This window comes from Triticum aestivum, chromosome 2A, assembly GCF_018294505.1.
Source record: "Triticum aestivum cultivar Chinese Spring chromosome 2A, IWGSC CS RefSeq v2.1, whole genome shotgun sequence".
NCBI classification, from domain to species: Eukaryota; Viridiplantae; Streptophyta; class Magnoliopsida; order Poales; family Poaceae; genus Triticum; species Triticum aestivum.
In genome coordinates this window covers 616,804,273-616,814,590 of record NC_057797.1, presented here as the reverse complement: position 1 = coordinate 616,814,590, position 10,318 = coordinate 616,804,273, and the positions used below count along the sequence as shown (strand labels likewise).

The 10,318-nt window shown below is 42.0% G+C and overlaps 1 protein-coding gene across 1 annotated transcript; it reads left to right on the top strand.

Moving 5' to 3' along the window:
• The first annotated feature begins 7,459 nt into the window (after positions 1 to 7,459).
• Positions 7,460 to 9,938, top strand: LOC123189795 (transcription factor LAF1). Its single transcript, XM_044602287.1, has 3 exons — positions 7,460 to 7,755; positions 8,087 to 8,216; positions 9,056 to 9,938. Exons 1-3 carry the CDS (start codon positions 7,620 to 7,622, stop codon positions 9,621 to 9,623), a joined length of 834 nt encoding a protein of 277 aa, XP_044458222.1. The 5' UTR covers positions 7,460 to 7,619; the 3' UTR covers positions 9,624 to 9,938.
• Positions 9,939 to 10,318: the final 380 nt, after the last annotated feature.

Here is a 10,318-nt window from a genome sequence, read left to right as displayed (position 1 = left end):
TGCAAAGATACCATAATCCGTACATCCGGACTGCTAAACGAGCATCATATAAGGGTCTTCATTGGATGTTAAAAGTGGTCCGGACACTGCGGTCCGGACATATAGTTGAAGTTTGAGGATCTATTTTGGAGATGGCCTAACACTCTTATGGTAGCAGGCTGAACATACCTCCGTCTGAAAAAACTAAGTATAGCTCAGCTGGCTAAGTTTCTTGTGGTTGAACTTATCCATCGGGTTCAAGTACTAGACTTGACACGGGTGCTCGTATTTTAGGTATTTATTTCAGACTTTTCAACATTATTCTCTCATTCACATGGGTGAGTGGGCATGCATGTATGGAGCATCTGCTTCCCTTTCTATATTTTATATTACATTTATCTCACAAAAATCCATTAATATCATGATATATTTAAAGGAGAAAAGGAGAACTTAATGAAAGCAAACAAACTCCTCTTTAGCTATGTAAACGTAGTCAATATAACTCAAAAGAGTTAATTTGCATCGGAAGCCTAAGAGCAGAGGATAATCATTTTGGTCGGCGGAGTACCTTTTCACAACGCAATGAGCATTAAGACACAATCTATTGCCGGGGTTTAAGAAAAGAGTAAAGTTACTAGGGTTTTGCATTTCTACATGTGCAAATGTTCTATCACCTCGATGAAAATGTATCTACACATTAGAGTGGATATTAGGTGGAAGGTTGGTGAAAACTATGTCTTAAATTTTGTGGAAAAAATATGATATGTGGAAGAGGATGTTCTACAAACATGTAAATTTTTAAATTCAAAATCAATAATTTTTTTCATTTGGGTGGTATGAAAAAAACAAATTCAATAATGAATATTGATAAGCAATACAACATCATTGTCCAAGCATATTTTTCTCATGCCTCCTTTTTTGAAACCTAGAAATATAATATGACTATGTATAAAAAGAATTAAAAAGCAGGTACGGAGAATAAAAGGAGACAATTATCCTATGCCTGTTTTGGGAAACATCATGATAATAAGGCTCCATATGTACTACGACAACCTTGTCCAACATGAGTGTCAATCCATCTCTGAAGAAATCAAAATTCTTGCTTTTGACTCTATGTCCAAGGCGGAGAAGATCCTTCTTTACAAGAAATTTATGGGTACTAAGTGTAGGCACTTCCATTCTGAATATCTTGCCATTTCTTTTACTCCAAATATTCCAGCACCCCAGAATGATGACATACACAACAATTTTCTGAGGGATTTCTTTGAAAGCCAACAACGGAAATACCTTTCTGATTGTTGGGGAGACTAGAGTCCCAAAGAAATAAACTAATTTACAATCCCCAAAAATATGTAAGGTTGTCTCTTTACAGTTTTCTTGGCAAAAGACACAATGTATACCAATTAATGTGCATTGATTTCCTTTTGAGAGTTTCTTGTGTTGATTCTATCATGCAAAATGAGACAAAAGGAAGTCTTGTGCTTGATCTAGCACCACATTTCCTGATCCATAATAAAGCTCTCTTAATGTAAAACCTTCACAGAATTTTCAATAAGGAGGATCTACCATGGGTGAAAGTTACTTGAGAAGCCTATTGTAACAAATTATCTTCCAACTTACATACATGAATGGTCTTACTTGCAGAGAACTCATCTCAAAATATTAAGTGAATTTAAAAAAGTGGCAACTTGTTGTATTGGATCTAGAGATTCAGTAATGTTTTGGTATGACCAATGGCAGAAGCAACCTCTTTCATAGAAATATCCCGAGATACTCTCTTTTGCCACAAGTAGTAAACTTTCCTTGGCTGATGTGGCCAATTGTATTGACTTGGTTGAGCACTTTCATACACCATTGTCTATTCAAGCTTATAGTTAGTTAAATCAGTAGATCACCCCTCCACCCATATTGACAAATGGACATATAAATGCAAGGGTCATGGCTACTCTTCAATGCAAATGTACAAATGGATGTGTTGGGGAACGCAGTATTTCAAAAAAATTCCTACGGTCACGCAAGATCTATCTAGGAGATGCGTAGCAACGAGAGGGAGAGTGTGTCTACGTACCCTCGTGGATCGAAAGCGGAAGCATTGAGTAACGCGGTTGATGTAGTCGAACGTCTTCGCGATCCAACTGATCAAGTACTGAACGCACGACACCTCCGCAATCTACACACGTTCAGCTCGGTGACGTCCATCGAACTCTAGATCCAGCTGAGGCCGAGGGAGAGTTTCGTCAGGACGACGGCGTGTTGATGGTGATGATGAAGTTATCGGCGCAGGGCTTCGCCTAAGCACTACGACGATATGACCGAGGTGTGTTTCTGTGAAGGGGGGCATTGCACACGGATAAAACAATTGTTAACGTGTGTGTTCTAGGGTGCCCCCTGCCCCCCGTATATAAAGGAGCAAGGGGGAGGCCGGCCGCCCCTCATAGGGCGCGCCCAAGGGGGGCAATCCTACTCCAAGTAGGAGTTGGATCCCCCCTTTCCTAGTACTACTAGGAGAAGAAGGAAGGAGAGGGGAAAGAGAAGGAAGGAGGGGGCGCCGCCCCTCCCCCTAGTCCAATTCGGACTAGGCTCATGGGAGGCGTGGGAGGGGTTGCGATTGCTGTGCTATGTGCACTGTTCTGTCGGTCTCTGTGCTTGGCGTGAGGGCTCTCCGCGAGAATTTATAGACCCAATGATGAGTTGTTGGCCGCCTTATCGTGGGGATAAAGAAAGATTAGTCACCGATTGTTTTTAAGTGATCACAAACTCTTTGAGATAGCATATCCACCGATTTCTGCAATGCTCATTTATTTAGTAAAGCTTCTTTATTTGTACATAGCATATACTAATCCAAAAGGCATGGAATTGTAGAAAGGAAAATCCATCTTGGAGGCACCCAATTATAAGTCCTGCAAATTGTGCTCTTTAATAATTATGCGTCCTTTTTGAGCCATGGAAAGTAAACCATGGACAATTTTAGTTAATCTAATGTGTTCATTTTCTTGTTGGTACCATCTTTTGGAACAGTCGAAATAGAAATATAAAATATATTAAAATCATTTACATTACTCAATTGTAAAGCTTCCCCACTGCTTCCATAATCTATAGAAAGTGTCTGACGGCAACTCAAAAAAGAAAAAGTATCCGATGAAAATCAAGTTACAATAAAAAGAACTCTGTGAAAATCTCCGACCCTTGCATTTATATGTCCATTTGTCAAGATGGGTGGAGGGGGTGATATATTGACATTGTTCCTTAATTTTATTTAACTAACTATAAGCCTGAATAGACAATGGTGTATGAAAATGATCAACCAAGTCAATACAATTGGCCACATCAGCCAAGGAAAGTTTACTGCTTGTGGCAAAAGAGAGTATCTCGGGATATTTCTATGAAAGAGGTTGCTTCTGCCATTGGTCATACCAAAACATTACTGAATCTCCAGATCCAATACAACAAGTTGCCACTTTTTTAAATTCACTTAATAGTTTGAGATGAGTTCTCCGCAACTAAGACCACTCATGTATGTAAGTTGGAAGATAATTTGTTATAATAGGCTTCTCAAGTAAGTTTCACCCATGGTAGATCCTCCTTATTGAATTTTTTTTTGAAGGTTTTATATCAAGAGAGTTTTATTATGGAGAGCCACATTATGAATGTATAATCCACCTTGGGATTTTTGCCTACAAACTTATCCTAAGAAATTAAAGCAGATCATTTATTCCCTTGCCTAAATACCATACAGAATAAGTTCCTAAGATATTTGTTAATTTGCTCGGTGATTCTTATAGCCAAAGTAAGGTACAAATGATGAAAATGGATAGAGAGGAGGATACTGATTTAATTAATTTAAGTCTTCCATCATATGACAATAAAATAGAGCAGCCAGTCAATCTTCTCTCAATTTTTTTGACAAATAGGATTGAAGTCTTCAAGTTTTGGTCTGCTAGTATTGAGAGGGAGATCAAAATATGTGAATGGAAAATATCCCAACTAGCATGAATGTTAACCAATGTACGAGCTTTGTCATGACTGACATTGAGAGGAACCATCACATATTTAGTATAATTAATTACCAGACCAGTTTGAGCAGCAAAGTGTCTCTACAGATTCATTACTTGTACAAGTAGGCTTTCAACACCAAGCATTACAAGAATTGTGTCATATACGTACTAGATGATAGAGAAGTCAGAAGATGATAAACAGGAAATGGGGATCTGATCAAGTCATTATTCATAGCCTCATTTAGGACACACTGAAGCAAATCAACAGGAAGCGAAAAATTAGAAGAGATAGAGGCCCTGTTATCTAACTCCTCTTTTACAGTGAAGCTGGCCTCCAGGGATTCCATTCAGTAAAACCGAGGAAGCACAAAAATTAGAGGAGATAGAGGCCCTGTTATCTAACTCCTCTTTTACAGTGAAGCTGGCCTCCAGGGATTCCATTCAGTAAAACCGAGGAGGTGCTAGAGAATAAAAATCAATTCCATCCAATTCAACCATCTCGCTCCAAAACCTCCATTCAGTAAATTGATCTCCTTCTTTAAACAAAAATTGAAGTTGTAATGTCGGGTAGGAGAGAAGCGTTACAACAGTTTTTCCTGTCAGATGGGGTAGGAGAGAAGCGTTACATGCGCAGAGATTCCTGTCAGATGAGGTAGGAGAGAAAAATTAAACCTCTTTTTCTTACATGAATACACATCAATACAAACATAGAGGGGTGAATAACAACAGTTTTTCCTATCAGATGAGGTAGGAGAGAAGCGTTACATGCGCAGAGATTCCCTCTCCTACCAAAGGCTTACATTTTATTTTATTTTTATATCATTTTGAATGGCTCATAAATTTGGTACCAAAATTTGTTTCTGAAACTTTTTATTTTTTACATCTTTGAATTCTTGGCGAATAGGCCGTTAAAGCAAGACCGGCCCTGAATATATTTGAACAAGTTTAAAGTACCGATTTCACAAATTTCACAAATTTTATAATAACATATTGCACTCATTTCAAAAAATATTTCATATTAACATATTTCACTCATTTCACATATGATATTTCACTCATTTCAAAAAATATTTCATAATAAGATATATCATTCATTTCAAAATAAATTTCATAATAACATATTTAAAACAAATTTCGCTCATTCCATATAACGTATTTCACAATTTTCAAAACAAATTTCATAATAACATATTTAAAACAGATTTCACTCATTCCATATAACATATTTCACTCATTTCAAAAGGATATCATAATAACATATCCCACTCATTTCAGAAAGATTTCGTAAATAACACATTTCACTAATTTCATACTAACATATTTCACTCATTTCAAAAAGGATATCGTAATAATATATTCCACTCATTTTAGAAAAGATTTTGGAAATAAAAAAATTCACTCATTTCATACTAACATATTGCACTCATTTCAAAAAGATTTCACAAATACATTTTTCATTATTTGCTCCACCTTCCTTTGAGCTGAGCACAGATGTGAGGGTCTCCGCGGCATCGGTTCTTTCAAGCTTGCTGGCGTCGTCGTCGCTGGAGAGATTGGCCGCTAGCTCATGAGCGCGAGAGAACAGTGGGTGCCAGAGGAGACGCCCTGTGGACAAGCGCTTTGAGGGCAGGGCCGCGAAAAAAGTCGCGGATCTGGCAACAGCCAAGCACTAGTGTAGAATCAAGCTTTAGTCCTGGTTCGTAAGGACCTTTAGTGCTGGTTCTGCAACCGGCACTAAAGGGTGGGGACTAAACCCCCCCCCCCACACACACACACCTTTAGTGCCGGTTCGTCATGAACCGGGACCAAAGGCCCACCACGTGGCACGAGCCCGCGCCGGGGGGCTGGGGGCCTTTAGTCCCGGTTGGTTACACCAACCGGGACTAAAAGATTTAGGGGTTTATGGGTTTATCGTTTATTTTTCCTTTTAATTTTGTGCTTTTCATTTAATTCTTTTTCATTTCAAACATATTTTACGCTACTACATATTGTACATGTTATGCATATGTATAAATAGAATTTCTCGTAGAACCGATCATATATATATATATCATCGAATTTCTCGCACGACCATTCACATACACATATATATACAATTTGGTATATACATTTTCTCCTACAATTTGCAGATAATTACATGAAGGCATTACAACTTGTAATGGTATTCTCCTTTGGGATCTATGACCTGGTCGAGCAAAAATCCTGCTATTTCCTCTTGAATTGCTCGTACGCGATCCTTTGGTAGGAGCTGATCCCGCATCTCCCTCATCTTTAAAGAAGGAGATCAATATGCATGTATTAGAGGAGTTAGAGGCCCCGGTATACTGAATGGAGGTGCTAGAGAACAAAAATTGAAGGAGATAGAGGCCCCGGTATCTCACTCTTCTTCACAGTGAAGCTGTTTTCCAGGGATTCCATTCAGTAAAACCGAGGAGGTGCTGGATGAAAAAAATCAATTCCATCCAATTCAACCATCTTGCTCCAAAACCTCTAGTAGTAAGAAATATCATGATTGTGTCATGCGCAATCACCTCAAAGCATTTCTCAAATCCAGCTTTGGGGCCATAATTTATTTTTTAGACGGTTGGCAGTAAAATAAGAACGCAAAAGCCCAAGTAAGACAGTTTTGGATGGATCTGCTTTAAAAAACATATTTATTGATACGAACCAATCTGAAAATTACTTTATGCAGCTTTTTGCAAGCAGATTTTTTAAGATTTTGATGGTGCAGTTAATTAAGGACATTGGCATGAAGCCACTTGAGGTTTGAGGGTTGTCTTTCTTTGGAATCAGGGTGATAAAAGTTGTATTGATGGACTGCAAGTTAATTATTCCATGATAGACATCCTCAATAAGCTCACACAAATCATTTTCAAGAATATCCCGGTAGGACATAATAAAAGCGTCATTGACCCATCAGGTGCAGGACCCTTGTGAGAAGGGAATTTTTTAACTTGATTTTCACATAGTTCTTTTTATTGTAACTTGATTTCCATCGGATACTTTTTCTTTTTTGAGTTGCCATCAGATACTTTCTATAGATTATGGAAGCAGTGGGGAAGCTTTACAATTGAGTAATGTAAATGATTTTAATACATTTTAGATTCTTATTTCGATTGTTCCAAAAGATGGTACCAACAAGAAAATGAACACATTAGATTAACTAAATTTGTCCATGGTTTTACTTTCCATGGCTCAAAAAGGACGCATAATTATTAAAGAGCACAATTTGAAGGACTTATAATTGGGTGCCTCCAAGATGGATTTTCCTTTCTACAATTCCATGCCTTTTGGATTAGTATATGTTACGTACAAATAAAGAAGCTTTACTAAATAAATGAAAGAGCATTGCAGAAATCATTGGACATGCTATCTCAAAGAGTTTGTGATCACTAAAAACAATCGGTGACTAATCTTTCTTTATCCCCACGATAAGGCGGCCAACAACTCATCATTGGGTCTATAAAGTCTCGCGGAGAGCCCTCACGCCAAGCGCAGGGACCGACAGAACAGTGCACGCAGCACAGCAATCGCAGCCCCTCCCACGCCTCTCAAAGCTGATTTATTAAGCCTTAACCTCCTCCTTGGAGCACAGAGCATCGCTGGTCCTGCACCTCCGCGGCGGCCGGCATTTCGCAAGAATCGATGGGGTGCAAGTCGTGCCAGAAGCCCAAGGCGCAGCACCGCAAGGGGCTGTGGTCGCCGGAGGAGGACCAGAAGCTCCGCGACTACATCGTCCGCTACGGCCACAGCTGCTGGAGCACCGTCCCCGTCAAGGCCGGTAAGAACTCCCTCCCAGCCAAGCGCGGCCGGCATTTCGCGCGCGATTCCCCCGAGAATTTCGAAGGGGAATCGGGCAGATTTTCTTCTTGTCTACTTGCATTCATGCCCAAATTCCGAATTTCCCCTGATTTCCTGCCGAGGCTCTGCAAATGCACCTCGGCTCGTGGGAAGGGGGAAGATGGGGAATTAATTTCTCTTGAGCTTCGTCTGCCTGCTCGAATTCAGAATTCAGCAAATTTTTGTAGCGCTTTCGGAAAAGAATCCAGCAGAATTTTGTCAAATGTACCTTGGCAAGTGGGGTGGGGGCTAAATTTTGCCGTGAATTGCAGGGCTTCAGAGAAACGGCAAGAGCTGCAGGCTGCGATGGATCAACTACCTGAGGCCGGGGTTGAAGCACGGCATGTTCTCCCGGGAGGAGGAGGAGACCGTCATGAGCCTCCACGCCACACTAGGCAACAAGTAAGCATCCCAAGCACACATCACAATTCTCACCTTTTCCACCCCACCTTCTTCGGCCTCAGATAGCTGACGAGCAAAACGTCACCTGATTAGCAGGCGCGGTTGAATTGAATCAGTCAGAGAGTATTTCTTTGTTATTTTTTTCCTTCTAATTCATCTATAGTCATCCTCAGAAGTTTAATAATAAAAGGAAGAAAAGTAGAGTATTCTTGCTCAATTTGCTGGTGTCAGCATGGCAGTGTCGTTTTGCTGGCGAGTTGAGTTTCAAGCGTAGAAAGTGAAATAAAAGGGAAAGAAAACGTATTCCAGGCGGAAACAAAAGGAAATGCTGATGTCTGCCATGGGCATGGAGACCGCTTTACGTGGTGGAGTTGATGCCGACGCCTGCGTTGGCTTCTCTTTCCGAGTGCTGGTTTGGTGACAGTGAGCAAGCGCCTCGCTTTCGCTAACCTACTGGATGGAAAGTTGGCTTGGTCACGGTTAACCTCTTTTTGGACAGAGGAAAGGACGAAAGAGCAACTGAGAATCGCTAGCCTTGTGGCTAAAGGGTCTTTTGCGGTTGCCTGTCGGTGCAAGCAAAGCTGGTTTTATCATTTCCGTTTCGTGCGTCCTTGATCATAGTTAGTACTGTGCCGTGCCTAGTTTTGATAATGAAGATAGATTGATATTATGAGTGTACAATCATTTGTGAACACGCTTCTAGTACAGTCAACTGTTGAAACAATGGGCAATGATAGTGTAACAGATGCTTTGACATTGACAATCATAGCTTTATTTATCGGAGTAACTGTACACTAATTTGCTTCTCTAACATTGGTGAGGTTTTTTCTCTGGCGCAGGTGGTCTCAGATAGCGCAGCACCTGCCGGGCCGGACCGACAACGAGGTGAAGAACTACTGGAACTCGTACCTGAAGAAGCGCGTCGAGGGCGCGCGGGCGCCAGCCAAGTCCGCCGGCTCGGACGCGCCCCGGAGCCCGACGCCCAGCGACAGCGGCCGCGAACGCAGCACCGTTAACCAGCCGTCCAACTCCGGCTCGTCCGGCCCGCCCGAGTCGTCGTCGACGGCCGACGACTCGAGCAGCCTCACCGGGCCCGGCGCGGCCGGCTCGATCCGGCCGCACGCGCCCGTGCTCCCCAAGGTGATGTTCGCGGACTGGCTCGACATGGACATGGACTACGGCGCCGGCCTGATGGCTCCGAGCGCCCTGGACGCCGCCTTCGACTGCAGCCCGGCGCAGCAGGGCGCGAGCGGGAGCACCACGGTGGACGGTCTTTGCGGCGCCGTGGACTCGTTGCAGGGGCTCGGCGACGGCGGCATCTGCTGGGAGTTCGAGGCGGACATGCAGGGCGGAGGAGCAGGGTTCTGCGACCTGCTCTCCATGAGCGAGTTCCTCGGGATCAACTAGGCGGGAACCCCGGCGTCGCGGGTGAGGCAGCAGGCTAAGCCGACCGTCGTGATCGAGCGAGCGGCGAAGTGTTCTGCGGCAAAGCGTCGCGGGGTGTTTGATTCGTTGTTCCGTGCTGTAAATCATCGTGCCGTGTTTGTGCAGTTTTAAACTTTTTTTCTTTCTTTTTGCCTATAATTGTGCAGTCTTAAGGTTTAGAGTGTAGCGAACAAAGCGTTTAATTTCTTCGTAAGAGTTTGTAGCCCCGCTCTGGTCCCGGGGAACGTGTATACAGAAATAACAACGAGGGCAGAGCGCAAGGATTTCATGGTTTCATAGGTTCCGTATCCGATTGGTGTCTGAATTTCTGGATGAGAATGCATCATGGGACCTCGAGTTGTTAAGGCACTTCGTGGAGGCTGATGTCTCCGTCCATAGTTTAAAAAATCGAACCGCTGACGCTGAGGCCGTCGGTTAAGGTATTTACCGACAAAAAAATCAGAATATTCAAGGATATTTTTCAAAATTTTGACCTCGAATCAAAGAAATACACATAATATTAGACGTAAACCATTAATAATTCATAAGGTGGTATTGGCCTAGTTGGTTATTGGTGTCTTACCTCAAGGTTAGGTGTTTAATCCCAAGGTTATGCACCATTTTTTTTAATCTTTCCCTCTTTTTTTACTAAAAGACCAATACACCTTAAAAGGTAG

What these genes read in the sequence shown, in the direction of transcription:
- LOC123189795 (XM_044602287.1), top strand. Translation starts at nt 7,620, where the DNA reads ATGGGGTGCAAGTCGTGCCAGAAGCCCAAGGCGCAGCACCGCAAGGGG. An exon ending in CACCGTCCCCGTCAAGGCCG is followed by an intron (nt 7,756 to 8,086) that starts GTAAGAACTCCC and finishes CGTGAATTGCAG; the next exon opens with GGCTTCAGAGAAACGGCAAG. An exon ending in CACGCCACACTAGGCAACAA is followed by an intron (nt 8,217 to 9,055) that starts GTAAGCATCCCA and finishes TCTCTGGCGCAG; the next exon opens with GTGGTCTCAGATAGCGCAGC.